This window comes from Puma concolor, chromosome D1 (genome assembly GCF_028749965.1).
Source record: "Puma concolor isolate L17-30 chromosome D1, mPumCon1.1.hap2, whole genome shotgun sequence".
Lineage (NCBI taxonomy): Eukaryota > Metazoa > Chordata > Mammalia > Carnivora > Felidae > Puma > Puma concolor.
Genome location: NC_141676.1, coordinates 15,765,464 through 15,781,798, shown reverse-complemented (window position 1 = coordinate 15,781,798; position 16,335 = coordinate 15,765,464). Strand labels below are relative to the sequence as shown.

The window sequence follows — 16,335 nt, the reverse complement described above, 5'->3', positions numbered from 1 at the left end:
GACGTGGCAGCTCCCGGAGTAAGTCAAGCTCCGCTTCCCTCTGGGCCTCATGGACACGACTGCCTTTCAAACCACCTTTCTCTGCCCCCAGAAGGGAAAGCGGTCGGGATTCCTTGTGCATTATGATAATCACTCTCCACACAGCGCAAGGGGTTTAGGTCGGCAGGTGGGGTCCTCATTCCGACTGTGCTTGTCTGCGTGTTCAGTCTGGTAGGAGCTGCTTGGACCTTTTAAGTGGAGGTGTGTTCCCATCTTGCAGGTGGGAAACCTGAGGCACAGGAGGTGTCTGGAGGCGCGTCTGGGGCTTTGCACCCTGCTGCACACACACCCTGGCCTCGTGATTCAAAATCTCCCCTGAACGCCAACCCTCCCCCCCAACCTCCCATTCCCTGCATCTCCAAAGAACAAGCCTAAAGCATCTGCCTCCTGTTTTTTTGTTTTTTTTTTTTTTGCCAAGTTGCTCCCACTTCCTGAGACCCTGCCCCCCACTATCTGCCTGGTGAAATTCAACCCATCCTTCAAAGCCCAGCTCAGGTGTCACTTCTCCTCCTGGCTGGAATTCATCTCTCCCTCCCTGGCACTCCTTGGTTTGGCCCTTTCTCTCATTACTTCTCCTAGGGCAACAGGCTTAGCCTCCTTCCTAGACCCTCAGTTCTGTCCTCCGTGCACGCGCGTAGCAGTAACAGCACAGTTCTCCTGAACCCCTTTGAGCTGGCGGTCTTCTTTGATGAGGTGATGAAAGCTGCCAGACGAGCAAGCGCTGACTGAGGCCCATTATGTGTCAGGCTGGGTGTTTAGGACTCTTCTGCCCATTATCTCAGGTAATGGCCAGTCAAGTCTCTCTAGCCGGGTACCAGTATCATCTCCACTCCATAGAGGAGTGGGGAGGCCCAGAGAGGTGAAATGCCTCCTCGGAGGTCACACAGCTAGTACTACCAGTAAAGCTCGGCTTACCATATGCCGGAGCTGGGGTCCTAATCCCTGGACCCGCTGCAGGGTCGCCTCTCTGCCTCCCTGCCCCGGGGAATGGGGGCGGGGAGAACACAACACACAGCGCGTCTCCTACAATTTAGGGGTTCATTCACCCTCAAGCGCACCCACCCGCCAGGTCTAGCAGGCCTGCGCCGGGTCGTTGTCTATAGGCAGGCCTGGCTGAGCCCTCGGCAGGGATCTCGGCCAACATCTGGGGCCCCAAACGCCGGGCCACGGAGCGGGGCCGGGGCTGGGGCGCCTGTACCGAGGGGTGCGGGCTCGCGGCGCGAGAGGCGCGGAGCCGGTCCCGGGTCCCGAGTCCCAGGAACGCGGGAGGGCTGGGCAGAGAGGGCGGGCACGGCGGGGGCGCTTCCTCTGCCCGCCGGAGGGGAGCCGCCAGGGCGCGCGCGGGGCGCGCCGCCGCCCCCCTCCCCGCCGCCCGGCCGGCTGGGCGGGGGCGGGGGCTGCAGCGGGAGGGCGGCGAGGGGCCGCGGTGCTCGGCAGCCGCCTGGCCGGCCGGGCGGGAGGAAGCGATGAATATTCAGAGGGGGAGGGGGAAGGGAGGGGGCTGAGCGCTCGCCGCGGCTCCCTGCAGCCGGAGCCGCATGACGCGCGGAGGAGGCAGCGGGAGCCGCCGGGGCCGCAGCAGCCGGGATCAGGGCGCCGCGCGCGGGGGGTGGGCGCCTCTTGCTCCGCCCCACGAAGCCCCTGCGCGCCCAGGGACGCGTCCCCCCCGCGGCAGCCGCGCCAGGCCCCGCCGTGTGGTCGCCGCCGCCGCCGCCGCTGCCATGTCCCCGGGGAAGCCCGGGGCGGGCGGAGCGGGGACTAGGCGGACGGGCTGGAGGAGGAGGAGGAGGAGGCGGCGGCTGGAGGCGGCGACGAGGGCGCCCGGGCTCGGGCGCACGGCGGGGCCCGACTCGCGCGTCCCGGGCACGTTCCAGGGCGCGCGGGGCATGAAGCGGGCGGCGCGGGAGGCGCGGCCGCCTCCGCGCTCGCCGGGGCTGCGCTGGGCGCTGCCGCCGCTGCTGCTGCTGTTGCGCCTGGGCCAGGTGAGCGGCCGGGTGGGCCCGGGCGGGGTGTGTGTGTGGGGGGGGTGGGGGGGGAGAGCACGGAGGGTGGGGGCGGGACTGGCATCCCTTGCACCTGCCCGGGTGTGCCCTGCCTGCGGGGTCCGCGGGAGGTGGCGAGGGGCCCGAGAGCTCGGAGCCCCCCTCCTGGAGGGGGTTCGCCGGAACCCAGCCGGCCTCGCGCGCCGGCGACCGAGCCCCTGCCCCGGCTGCCCGGTCCCGGCGGGGGCGCGGCGGGACCCGGGGTCCGGGGTGCCCGTGGCCTCCCGTGGAAGCCCCCGCGCGGGCTCCAGGCCGTCTCTGGCCCGGCCCTTCCCGGAGCTGGTCACATCTGGCCGGCGCGGGCCCGGCTCGCCCGCCCGCGGCGGCCGGAGGGGGCGTGTTTGCGAAGGGCTCGCGTCGCGGAGCGGGGCCGGCCTGGCCGAGCGCGGCCGACCTCCGACCCGGCCCGCAGGGGCCCGAGGGGCCGGGCCGGAGGGCAGCGGCGGCGGCCCCGGGGGAGCCCGGGCAGGGCCGGGCTTGGGGCCGCGGGGCGGTGGGCGAGGCGCGGGGGCCTCGCGGCCGAGGGCACCGCTTCTGGGGAAAGTCTCCAGCCCCGGCGGAGGTGGCCACTCGCAAGCGTTCGTCAGGGCGACGGTGCCCCTTCCCGGGGAAGCCGCTGGCTTCCCTGGGCGTTGAAGTCGTGCTTTGTGGGCGCAGGCTCTCCCTCCCCACCGCCCTGTTTTCTAGCTTCGCTTTTCAGATAATGCTGTGCCTGGCATTTTGGCGGCCGACCTTTCTGAAAGCGCCGTTTCCCCTTCAGAGTATTCCCACTGGGGGCGAGGCAGGGCAGCTGGGAGACATTCCCATGTCACAGATAGGGAACTTAAGGGGGGGGAGAAGTGAAAGAGCAGAATCACCCAGCCCTGGCGCGGGAGCTGAGCTAGCAGGTTGGTCCTCACAGCCTTCCAGGAGCCTGCTAGGGTCTCGCACCCGCGGCCGAAAGTGGCCTGGCGAGACCCCTGTTGTGCATTTTGTTAATGAAAAGTCTTGCTTGTTTTATACAAACGACGGCTCTGGGGAGATGATGCTTGAAGCCTGGGAGATGAGTTATTGGCTAAGGATGGAGCCTGGTTTCAGGGAAAAGTTTTCAGGCACAAATACAGGACTGTCTGACAGCAAAAACACAGCCTTGGGGCAGCAAGGAGGCCTCGCAGGCAGGCTGAGAAGGGAGTTGAGGCCTGGGGGTTCCAGCAACTCCCAGCACCCAAGGAGTTGCTCTTGTCCCCTCCCAGTTTTCCTCAGTAGACTTTGGAAAGGACAGTGTGGCCTCCTGCAGAGAATACTGGGTTAGGCGTCAGAAGAACCAGCTCCAAGGGCCAGGCTTCAGCGCTGGGCATGCTCTTTTTAACAGCATTTGTAGGGTGGGTTCACACCACCTGCCCCAAGAATTGTTTGAGGAGCTTGCACTGGCCAATGTCTGAAACAGCTTTGTAAACCTTAAAGGGTGTCCAGATGGCGGTGTTACAGTAGGGTGAAGTGTGAATAGACTGTCTTCTTCCTGTCCCTTTAAGGAAATTCATGGACAGCAGTCCATGAATTACCAAAAAAAAAAAAAAAAAAAAAAGCCTCATAATTGAAGATCTCTTGTACCAAAGTTCATACTAAAGAAATACTTGATCTTCATTTATTTTTAGTTTGACACATATATTTTGTATTATATTATTATTACTTTGTCCATAATGGTTACTATGCTTTGAATCAGTGAAACATTTCTTGGGTGAATTTATTGCTTGCCCAGGCCTTCCTTGTATCTCAGTAGCACACTACTGCTCTCTGCGTGTCCCCGATTCAGATATTTCCTTCCTCTCCAGTTTGTTCTGTGGAAACTCAAGGGGACTCTTTCTATTTCTTGTTTTTTGGATACATTATAAAATAGGAAATGTGAAAGGCTCTCTGAAAAAGCACTTTCACAATCCACAGTTGACAGTTCATTTTGATACTGAATATTTCAGGGAATTTGGGGGCCAGACCAGACTTTCAAGACAGCTCACACCCTTCATTTTTTTAAATGAGAATATTGAGGCCCAGAGAAGACAGTGATCAGGCTGAGGTTACCTGGCAAGAGTGTGGAGGAGACCGGATGGGCATCTGCATTGCCTAGTATTTTCACGGTGACTTTTTTTTTTTTTTTGCCATGTTTTCACTTTGCGGTTACTTTTCACAGTAGATACAGCCCTACCCCACCGAGTACTCCCAAAACTGTGGATGTAAATTGAACCTTTCAAGGTTGAAACATATTTGAGATCGGAAGTCATGTTTGAGATTTCTGAATTTTGCGCATTTAGGAAATATGGGTGAAGGTATCAGACTACCTCCCTAACATTTGATTGGTTTTCTGAGGCTTGGATGGTGTGTGTGTGTGTGTGTGTGTGTGTGTGTTAAATGGCGTCAACAGTAACAGGTTAAAAAAAATGGGCAACTCTTGGAAAAGGCACAGCTCTGTTTGTGAATTAATGGATGGGTGTGGAGGCTGGAAAGCAGAGAGATGCTGGAAGATTCGGTGCTTAGTAGGGCTGGAAAAGCCATTTTGACCCTGGCATCTCATTCCCCTTCTGCAAGACAGGAAGGACAGTCAGAGATGATTCCAGCACGAGGACTGTGCTGGTTGCAACGTCTGACTCCACCCATTCTCGTAGCATTTTTGCACACTAATTTTGGTTTATGTGTATGTTTTAGACAAGGTGACAAAGCAGTTTCCCCCCAACCTTGCCTCCTTTTCTTGGGAAATATAGCCCTGACAGAGTCTTTAAGAAATAGGTTGGTAGTGGAGCTGCTTTAAAATGGGGGAAAAAAAAAAAAAAAGCTGGTGACCGATAGCTGTTTTGTTGGTCTTACAGTGTTTGGGATTTGCTTTTTCTTTGCTTTTTAGTTTCCTGGTGAGTAATAACTGTTTGTGTCTATTATCAATAATAGCTAATCCTTAAGCCTGCTTACCTGCCTGCTTCATCTGGACTACAAAAAAATGTTTTGACTCCTCCTTAAGTTGCTTGTTAAATTCTCATACGGGTGACTTTAAATATTTTTGTTTTGCTTCAGAACAACGGCGGAGGAACTGAGCGATGATGTTTTGTTTGCAGATGGTTTAAGAAAACAGAGCGGACTGGTTTATGGTTAGACTGTGACTTTGAGTTGATTTCAGGTTGAGCCCTACAATAAAGGCAACCACGGATACCCAAGCTTTCCTGAGCAGAGACAATCCTGGCTCCTGTGTGAGCAACATTGGTCAGCAAAGAGGTCATTTAGCTCCTAAAAGTAATCCTTGCTTGGGGTTGAGGCCGAGGGAGAGTTGCTGAGTGGCTGTGGGCCTGGGTTTAGCCAGCACATCATCTGCAATTACTTCTTCATCCATTCACTGCTTGGCCAAGGGAATTATTTTGAGTGCAGTGTAAGAGGCAATTTTCTGTGTGTTTCCTTTTTAACCTAGTGCCGCTGGTAATACTATAATTAATGGGCAACATCGTATGTGCCAAGGGTTTGGATGCATTAAGTCATTTGACCATTTCAGAAATACTAAAAGGTAGGTGCCGTTTTATCTGAGAGACAACTGAAGCTGGAACTCACCAATGATTCATAACCAGTATGTGGTAGAACCGGGTCTGATGTCTCCACCGCCCCAGTTCACTGTCCTGTGCCGAACAAAGCCGTGTGTTTTAGAGAAGGTCTTCAGTGCAGCTAAGAGATGAGGTGATGGATTTTCAGGGATGAAGAACAGGCTTGTCGGCCCTGAACCCTGATGGGGCAGGGAGTCACTGTGGCTTCTCTGAATCCTACTATAGGATCTGCTCCGTCTGTGCCACTGACAACCCAGGTGCCTCTTTCCTGCTCCTGTTGCTTTGAGACTCTGAGTCTTAGTGGAGACGGGGTCTGGAGGGGAAAGACCTGGGTTCGGGTCTTTGCTCTGCCAGTTCGTAGCTGCATAAACTTGGGCAAAGTCCCTCAAGCTCTGTGACTCCTCATGTCCTTATCTGGAAAATGGGACTGACACTTCCTGTTTCACTGGGCAGTTGAGAGGATCAAATATGATAGAAGAGGAACTGCTGTGTAAAATCGGAGGCACGATTCGATTGCTGGCTGTGGCTGCTGCTGTTATTTGGGGACAAGTGGGGCTTCACATCATTAGTTCATATAACAAATACCTATCAAGCGTTTCTCACAGAGTGGCACCTGCGGGCATGCAAGATGAACTTAGCACATTTTTTTTTTTTTTTTAACTATTAAGAATGATTTATTTTAGGGGATGTTAGTGGAAAAAAATAGTTGCATATCAAGTCCATGATTTTATTTATTTTATATTTAAAAAAATTTAAAAAATTTTTAAAAAAAGTTTCTTTATTTATTTTGAGAGAGGGAGGGAGGGAGAGAACCCCACGCAGGCTCCATGCTGTCTTCGTGGAGCCCAATGCGGGGCTTGAACTCACGAACCGTGAAATCATGACCTGAGGTGAAACCAAGGGTTGAACGCTTAACCAACTGAGTCAGCCAGGTGCCCCTCAGGTCCATGATTTTATAGGTAGACTGAGACTAAATGGAGTGTCATGGTATATAAATTTGCTTAAATTTAATAAAAAGCTGATCCAAAGGAAAATATTGGGTGAATAGTTATGTAAGGATGGTATGGTTATGGCAGACTTGGAAAGGTGAAACATTGCTTAAGTTTGGGAGATACTGGGTGTGCAGCAGGCACTGAGTGGAGGCCTGTGGGTAAGAAAGGGAGCCTGTCTTCATGACTGACAGGATTTGGGAGTGAGACATTACTCTGATCACCCCCAGCTAACCAGTGACAGTTGTGATGTAGGCTGTGTGTGTGATGTCCTTGTTGTCCTCCACACGTTCCACACCCCCCCCCCCCCCCCCCGCCCCCAGCTTCTACAGGGATGAGTCGGGCAGGGATCTACATCGAGATCCCTGGAGGTGGCAGATATATCAGACCAGAGAAGTCTACAGCAACTTTGCCACCACCTTGTGTGGCTTTCCAGTGGCTTCTCTGGTGACACCTATGGGGACAGGAGCCGTAGGAAATTTGTTATTACTTCCTTATTAGTGATAGCTGTGGTCTTCCCATTGTCTTAGAATTTCCATGGCATGTAAATGCCCGGGTGGAGGGCTGGTGGTATTGAGACAGAGGATAGGGGGCATTTTGAAAGCAAAGTAGTGTCAGCTCCCACAGAAGGTCTAATTTTAAACATGCAAATAATTTTCAGTTCCACTTTTCCTTCTTCCTGTTAGAGGAAAGCTGTACCCTGTTGCCTTTTCTGAGTTTCGAGCAGACAATGTCGTCATTATGCCCCAAACTATCTCCTTCTCCAGGGCAGGAATGGGTGGTGGCTTTCTGGGTGCCTGTGCTGGGCCCCAGCCCAGTGTTAGTTCATGGCTTCTGAGTAAATGAGTGAGTGAATGTTAAAACATAGTACCAACGTGGAGTCTATATAACACAGTGGTTCTTAATCTTCCTGGAGGGGGGGAGGTATTAAGACCCTTACAGAGTAAGTAAAAGGGAAGCTTCCTTTCCACAAAAGGAATGTACATATTTGCAATTTTGTATCCAATGTAAGGGGTTTCATAGGCTCTTCAAAATAGCCTATGAATCTCAGGTTAAAAACTCTCCAATGCAAAACTGTATACTGTTAGAAAAATACTAGTCTTTTTCAAAGATAACCACTGTGGGCATCCTTGGTTTCCTTCCAGGGGGGGAAAATGTTTCTTTGTATTGTATGCAAGTATCTGTATTCATCTTTTTAAAAAATTACATTAAAGAAAACTTTATGTATACATTGTATTCTACTTAGCCTTTCAATTTACCTTGTTGTCTTAGAGGTCATTTAATACCTGCTTTAACTCATTCTTTTAAATGACTGTCTGGGATTCTGATGTGTGAATTTACCACGATTTCTTAGACCATTCCCATATCAATAGACACTTTAATTGTTTTTGCACCCCCCCCCCCCCATCTCTTACAAATCATGCTTCCAAGACTGTCTTTGGTACACATTTCTTGTCACTTTCACAACGATGTCCATACATTTCTAATTTTAGGGTTGCTGTGTTAGAGGGTACATGCATTTAAAATATGAGAGCTATTGTTAAGCTCTCCTATAAAAACATTGCCCCAGGGGCGCCTGGGTGGCGCAGTCGGGTAAGCGTCCGACTCCAGCCAGGTCACGATCTCGCGGTCCGTGAGTTCGAGGCCCAAGTCGGGCTCTGGGCTGATGGCTCAGAGCCTGGAGCCTGTTTCCGATTCTGTGTTTCCCTCTCTCTCTGCCCCTCCCCTGTTCATGCTCTGTCTCTCTCTGTCCCAAAAATAAATAAACGTTGAAAAAAATAAAAAAATAAAATAAAAACATTGCCCCAGTTTATACCTGCATCCATAGGTGTGAGAATTGTGGGTTGTTTAATTTTTATTTTTTAACTTTTTTAAGATTAAACAAATTTTAAATAGTCTCTACACCCAACATGGGACTCCGACTGACAATCCCAATATCAAGAGTCGCATGCTTTACTGAGTGAGCCAACCAGGCGCCGTGAAAATTGTTAAATGTTTAAATCTGAGAGGCGAGAAGTTGTATCCTGACTTTTACTTATATCTTTATTTGAGTTAGTTGAATATTTTTTCTTATGTTTTGGGGTGTCTGCATTCCTTCCTTCCGTTTCTTTTCTGTTAACTCCTGGTTCGTTTAAAAAAAAAAAAAAAGATTGCTATTTTGTTATTGATTTGTATAAGCTCTTTGGAAATTAAAGAAGTTCGTCCTTCGGTTCTGATTTGTGTTGGAAATACGTGTGTTTTCCAACTATTTTAGATGTGGCCCTTGTTCCTTAGTGACTCAGGGATAGATGAGATCCCTGGGTGGTGAGGAGAATATGAAGCGTGGAACCAGACTGCCTGATTACAATCCTGGCCTCCCACCTGACTAGCTGTGACCTTGGGTGGCGCCTAACCTTTCTGACCCTCGGTGTTTACATTTCTAAAGTGCTAATAATAATAGTAGTAGTGCTGCTCACACAGGGTAGTTGGGTAAGTTGAGACTGCGTTATTATTGTTAAAGTTCCTTGTATAAATGGATACGGAATTAGGAGAACAGTATTTAACAACGGGCGCCTGCCTGGCTCAGCCGATGGGGCTTGTGACTCTTAATCTCGGGGCTGTGAGTTCCAGCCCCACGTTAGGTGTAGAGATTACTTAAAAATAAAATCTAAAAAAAAGAAAAAAAAACCATTTAATGAAAATTTCCCGTTTACTTAAGAGTTAGATTTAACACATTTTTGTAAATGTTTATTTATTTTTGAGAGAGAGACAGAGTGTGAGCTGGGGAGAGCAGAGGGAGAAAGACACAGAATCCAAAGCAGGCTCCAGGCTCTGAGCTGTCAGTACAAAACCTGATGTGGGGCTCGAACCCATGACCTGTGAGATCACCACCTGAGCTGAAGTCGGATGCCTAGACGACTGAGCCACCCAGGTGCCCCAAGAGATTTAAAAAAAAAATTTTTTTTTTAATGTTTTATTTATTTTTGAGACAGAGACAGAGCATGAGCAGGGGAGGGGCAGAGAAAGAGGGAGACACAGAATCTGAAGGAGGCTCCGGGCTCTAAGCTGTCAGCACAGAGCCTGACGCGGGGCTCGAACTCACGGACCGCGAGATTATGACCTGAGCCGAAGTCGGACGCTCAACCGACTGAGCCACCCAGGCGCCCCAAGAGTTAGATTTTAAAGTTAGGGAACAAGGCCATAATTTTGACTTTTCAAAATTGTGCTACAAAGTCTTCAAATTGGATTTAAGAGATTAAATCTGTAATGGAATGTATACTTATACACATATACATGTATGTGGAGCAGTGTAGGCTTTCCTGATAGCACAATTTAAATTATATTTCTCTTTTGACGGTGCATATAATTGAATTATAGATTAAATGACCGCGAGATATGACTGGAGAGTGGTGAATGTGGTCCTGGGCCCAGAGGGGCACAGGAATATTGACCATGTCCCTTAGAAAGACAGAGTCCTCCTTGCATTGACTTGAGTATTTCTCTGTGACCTGGCTGGCTCTAACTGTGGCTGCCCTGGTCTCTGGGTACATTTTCTGTAAGGACAAGAGGAGCTATTTAATGCCACCAACTGAAAGTTTAAATTTGTTTTTTTTAATGTTTACTTCTTTTTGAGTGAGCGAGCGAGTGAGAGAGAGAGAGAGAGAGAGAGAGAGAGACAGAGACAGAGACAGTGTGAGCCAGGAAGGGGCAGAGAGAGAGGGAGACACAGAATCTGAGGCAGGCTCTGGGCTCTGAGCAGTCAGCACAGAGCCTGACGCAGGCCTCGAAGCCACAAACCGTGAGATGATGACCTGAGCCACCCAGATGCCCCCACTGAAAGTTTAAAGACACAATCCTTGGCTCTAATTGCGGGAGATGGGAGACCAAGAGAGTCTGTGCTGACTGCCACCAGTTTCTATGGCAGCAAGGTGATCCTGCATTTCCTGCCGCTGGCTGAACTGGTCACCTTCTCTTCATGTCCTTATGTCATGGGAGTTCTCTCTTTCCCCGCTGAGAGTGGACCAGGCTGATGGTCCTGTCCCCAAGGCCTGGAGAAGGAGAGCTGCGGGGAGGTGGTTGTGGGTATGCAGGGAGATTGCTACCCGGAGCTTAGTGCACTGGCTTTGGAGTCAGACAGACCGGACTCCTCTGATTCCCAGGCAGGTGACCTTGGGCCAACAATTCTGATGCCCGGAGCCTCCCTTGTTCTCATCAGGAAAATGGGGGCAGCAAAGATACCTACCAAATAGAGTTGTGGTGGAAGACTGACCGGATCCAAATAACAAGTTCTTAGCATGAAATAAACCTTCAAAAGATGTTGGCTGTTGTTTTATTATCGTAATTTGTTGAGGTATGGGCATAATTTAGTACTTAAAAAGGCTTAAAAATCGTTTTTACCTTATAGTTTAGAAAGCCCTTTGGCATATATGAGCTCATTCAACCCTCGAAACATTCCTGTGAGTTTGTCATTGTAATTTATGTCGTGGCTCGGTCTGTCCCTAGGTGGCTTGTCCAACCCAGGTGGCATCTGTCTTTGCACAGATGTAGCCTAGTTGTAGTGTAGCCTAGTTGTAAAAGCCAGTCAAATATATAATTAGCTTACAAGAGGCGAATTGGGCGGTTGAGTCCCCTGGTTTGGTTCATACATACTTATTAGGTTGAACCATATGAAATGACTGTTTCTGGTCCTTTGAATATTGGTAATTGTATATGATTCCCCCTAATATAATCCAGAACATTTGTAGAAGTTTGGAAAACCAAAACATAGATGTATCTGCTGTAAAACAGCGTGTTTACATCTGTGGGTCATAAAACCAATTTAAGTTATGAGCGGCATGAAAAAGCGATGGGCTAGAAAATATCAGGGTTTACCGCACGTAGAAAAGGTAAGTATTGTGTCGTGAAACTTGTTTCAGTTATGTAGACTTTGTGTGTCTTCGTACTGAATTACACAGAAAGTGGTTTTCTTTTTCTTTTCTTTTTTTAAGATTTTATTTTTAAGTGATCTCCACACCCCAGGTGGGGCTCGAACTCACAACCCCGAGATCAAGAGTCACATGCTCTACCTACTGAGCCAGCCAGGCGCCCTGAAAATTAATTTCTTATTGTGGCTTTAGGCATTGTCCAAAAAAACTGGAAGCTACTGTGATAGGGGCTTGAGCGGCAGAAGATGTGGGGGGGAAGGTGGCTTCTGTTTCCAAAGACCATGGAACACCAGTATGAAGTCCCCAATTATGCACTGTAAGTGCCCCCATATGTAGCTGAAGACTGTCTTGCAGTGGCCGGTACAGGAAGGACCAGCTTCCAGGGAGGTGCATAGGAAGGGAGCAGGTCCACTGAAAGCTGAGGAGGCCTACTCTTAAGTAGCTGCCCTTCTGGAAACTTCGGAGGGACCACTTCTGAAGAACACTTGTGTAGAACAAGCCTTTGGCGATGCTTTGTGTTCTTTGGTTCAGGGGTTAGGTAGAGAGCTGACACTGCCTCTTGTGTTGTGTGCTTTGGAAGAGAACTTGGGAGTCTCAGGTGGTCTGATGTTCTGAGGGATCATCACCCAGCTGGTGGGTAGTGGGGGACTCACCCTTGGCCCTGCCTGGCCTTCCAGCCCAGAATGTTTACCTCCAGGTTGTGCTGGCCTCACTCCTCTCATGCTGATCCTCTGGGGGCCCGTAGCCTCCAGTTGGCTCGAGGGTCCTGATCCAGAGCTGGTTGGTTCAGTTCTGACGTAAGTTAGTACTGGTTGTTGTTGTTTTTAATATATACAAATTGGAGATACAGATAAATAAAAGAAGAAAGCAAAATTACCTGTAATCTCCACTTCCTAAACTATTTTGATGGGTGATCCTTGTCTTTATTTATATTTCTCCTTCCTTCCTTCCTTCCTTCCTTCCTTCCTTCCTTCCTTCCTTCCTTCCTTCCTTCCTTCCTTCCTCTCTCTCTCTTTCTCTCCCCCCTCCCCTTCCATCCTAAAATAGGACTACCTGCCACATGTGTTTTGTGACTTTCATTTTTCGTGTCTATATGTGTGTCAGGACCAGGGGCAGAAGCATCCCTAGGGGGACCCCAATAATCTACAGCATAAACATGAGGCTTTCTCCTGGAGGGTCACTGTTACTCAGTGGAAAGTGTTTTGAAACAAATAGGGACACAGTATAGATTAGATACCAAATATGCATCCAGAATGTTTTCGGTGAATGCAGGAGACCACAAAGACATCTCCAGTTCCTGGGGGTGTGAGTCCACTCTCTTCTGAGTTCTCGGGGGCAGTTTGTGGCAGTTTGTGAAGCAGTGACAATGTGTGGCAAACATTTTCCCCTGCCAGTAGATGTTCTCTTGTGTAACCTCAGCTGTTGCATCCTGCATTATACAGAGGTCCTGGATCTCATTTCTCCTGTGATTAATCTTCTAGTGTGTTTTTTTTAACATTTTTTTTTTTTTTTTTGCCACAATCAACACTATTCAGATGATTCTGTGATTAAATCTCTGAACCCATCTCTGATGATTGTCTTCGGATGAATTGAGATAATAAAAATAACAATAGCAGCTACCACAGGTTGAATATTGTGGATTACTGTTAGCACATTTTGCCTATTGTGTAATCCTATGATGTGGGTCCAGGGAAGGAAACTGAGGCCCGGAGAGTTACGATCTGGTTCATGGCCACACATCTCAACCAGCTAGCTGTGGGCTTCTTTGGGAGCACAAGAGGGGAGCCAGACAGTATTACCTACATGAGCGAGGCCATGTCTGAGACTCCTGGATGGACAACTGGACTTGAGGGCCATTCCCACAGGTAGCAAGGCCATCTTCTGTGGGAAGGGTGTTGCCTAGAGTCATGCTGTGGCAGAAGTAAAATGCTTCCAAAAGCCACAAAAGATAAGGGTATCTTTGCTATAGATACGTGATAAAGGCTTCCTGAAACTTTGGGGCCTTGGCTCCAATCAAATGAATGACATGTCTTGGCCTTCCTGTTGTGAATGTATTTGGGTTTTGTAGAAGTTGAATTTGGGCATGGGTGACCTGGCTTCAGAGTGTCCCGTAAGAAGAGGAGCACGGCCTTTGGTATCAGCAGAAGCGTGGATCCAAATCCACACTCTTATCTTACACCATGCGCCCCTGCTGTCTCCCCAGGTGCTTATGCTTCTTGGAACCCGTTGTGTCATCTGGAAAGTGACAGTGGTTGCCAGGCCATGAGTTATTAGGGATAATTGGGGAAGGTGTATAAGGCACCCCGTCCAGTTTATGGTGCTCAGTAGGTACTTAATTTTCCACTTCCGATATACCCCTCTTTGTTAACACAATGTCTCCCGGGGATGCAGTTGCCATGTGCCCAAGGTTGGAGGAGAACTTCTCTGAATGTGTTCAACTTTTCCTTTGAGGGGGGGAGAGAGGGAGAAAGAGGGAGAGAGAGAGAGGAGAGAGAGAATCCAAGCAGGCTCTGTGATGTGCTTGAACCCATGAGACTGTGAGATCGTGACCCGAACTGAAATCAAGAGTCAGAGGCTTAACCGACGGAGCCACCCAGGTGCCCCTGAAGGTGTTCAACTTTTATGAACCTTGATGCCTGGGAGTGTTATCTAAAGTGGCACCAAATCCTACTGCCTGAAGAGAAACTGTAGGAGATGTAGGCATAAGAGCTCTTCCTTAAGACGTGTTGGCCTGTCTGAGGATTGCCCTGCTAGACTCTGAACCACAACTGTCTCTAGGAAAGAATAATGTTAGTTAAGCTACAGCAGGAGAGCATGTGTGCGCGTGCACATGAGATCACATACAACCAAGTGAGCCTTTCCTGTAGGCGAATAATGGTCCTGCTTGCCATTTCTCCCTGCTGGCGGGGCCATCCCAGTTCATTAAATTCGTCCTCCGGGAACCATTTACGAAGCACTAGCCACATCTTTCAGACCTAGAGCTTTGCCAGCCTAGCTCATCTCTCTTATGTCGCAACACACCTGCTGCATGTAGCTTGGCCTCATCACCAAATGCCCATCTTCTGACTTCATGCCTCGACCCATTTCTCCAGCTCATCCCATCCTGCAAACTGCTTTCCCTGAAACCCCCTCTTTCCTTGTTCTCTGATCCTGCGTTCTCATTAGAGTTTAGACTTGATACCGAAATGGTTTTCATAGCTCAGATCGGGGCTTCTCTAAAATCATTGATAACCTCGAATGTAGCTTCCTGGTATCTGGTTGCTGGGAGTCTGTTCCTGTGATTGTGGACATCAGACAACATGAAGTCACCTTTGTTGATAGTCTCACTCTGGGCTCGTTCATGGGACCGAGTATAGTGCAGGGGTTAAAACCTGGCTTTGGAGCCAGATGCCTGGATGGGAATTCCTTGTTTCACTTTGATTGTGCTCAAACCTTTCTGTGCCTCAGTTTTCTCAACTATAAAATAGTGGTGATAACGTGACTCCGCTCTAAGGTTGTTACAGGAAGTATGTAAAATAAGTATGTATCACAAAGAATTGTATAGCACACAAATTAAACATTCAAAAAGGGAGGAGAGACGTATTGGGGGAGGGGTGAGACTCAGACCCTCAGCCTCTGCCTGACCACTGAGTTGGCCAGCAGTCTTGATTTCTTTTGGGAGACGTGCACATAGCACTTAGCCTTTGCTCGCCCCTGGAGTCTGGTCTTTAGGCTTTGCAACTGTCCAACACTGTGGTTGGGGTGAGGGTGGGTGGGGACTTCTTTTCCTTTAGCCCAGGATTTTTCAGCCTCAGCACTATGGATCCTTGGGGCCCCGTTAGTTGTTTTAGGGACTGTCCTGTGCGTGGTAGGATGTTCAGTGGCATCCCTGCCTCTGCTCGATGCCAGAACCCCCACCCCCTCCACTTGTGATAATGAAAAATGTCTCCAGATACTGCCAGATGTCCCCCGAGGGGGAAAGCGTCCTGGTTGAGAGCCACTGCTTCAGGCAATGCCTGTTGGGAAGGACAGGTATAGATTGCCTGCACCTGGCAGTCTCAGTAGTGGGGACCCGCCCTTCTTCCATTTTCCATGTGACGCTGTTGGTAACTGACTTCCTCCTACCAGTGAGACAGTAGCTATAAACTAAGCACAGTGTTTACAGATGCGACAAACAGCCAGGTTGCTCAAGAGAGGCTTCGCATCTGACTCCCTGCTTGTTTTAGGGATGCTGTGGTAGAGCAAGCACTGCCCTAGGGGTCTTGGCACCCGGGCGTTGATTCCCATGCAACATTTCTCCCTGTGTTCGCAGCCTCAGTTTCCTCCTCTGCAAAATGGGGATAACTGACATTATTCTCCTTCTCTCCAGGGTGGGAAAGGAAGCCAGTGTTAATGCGGTATGTGTGGGGCCAAGGTCTGCTGTTGGGATGTGAAGTTGAGGGAAGGGCCCAAATGCGCCAAGTTCCACACAAGAGATAGACCCAGTCAAAGCGAGATCCCATGACAAAGAGATTGGCTGCCAAGTTCCCCCTCCCACTAGCTCCCTGGAGCAGTTTTCAGCTTCTAGAGTGTTTAGAGAGGCCCCAGGGCTGTCCCAGCCGAGGCAGGGAGACCTGCAGGAATGAGCTGGAGGAGGAACCCAGGAAACCCACTTGAACTTGATGGTGCTGCCAGCCAGCAGCAAGGAGGGTTGGCTTTCTGAACACTCGCTGTGCACCAGCTTTTCAGGAAAACATCACTTTGTGAAGGCGAACAAGTGCCCCCAGCTCAGTGCTGGTCAGACCTGGTCTGGACATACTGTTTTTATTTTATTTTTGAGAGAGAGACAGAG

At 49.8% G+C, this 16,335-nt stretch overlaps 1 protein-coding gene across 1 annotated transcript in view; it reads left to right on the top strand.

Moving 5' to 3' along the window:
• Window positions 1–1,549: 1,549 nt before the first annotated feature.
• The window catches only part of PTPRJ (protein tyrosine phosphatase receptor type J), a 173,341-nt gene continuing 158,555 nt past the window's right edge, over window positions 1,550–16,335 (top strand). The window contains exon 1 of the mRNA XM_086677409.1: window positions 1,550–2,021. Within this exon, the coding sequence (XP_086533535.1) occupies window positions 1,578–2,021 (444 nt within the window). The 5' untranslated portion in view covers window positions 1,550–1,577. The remainder of the gene's footprint in view (window positions 2,022–16,335) is intronic.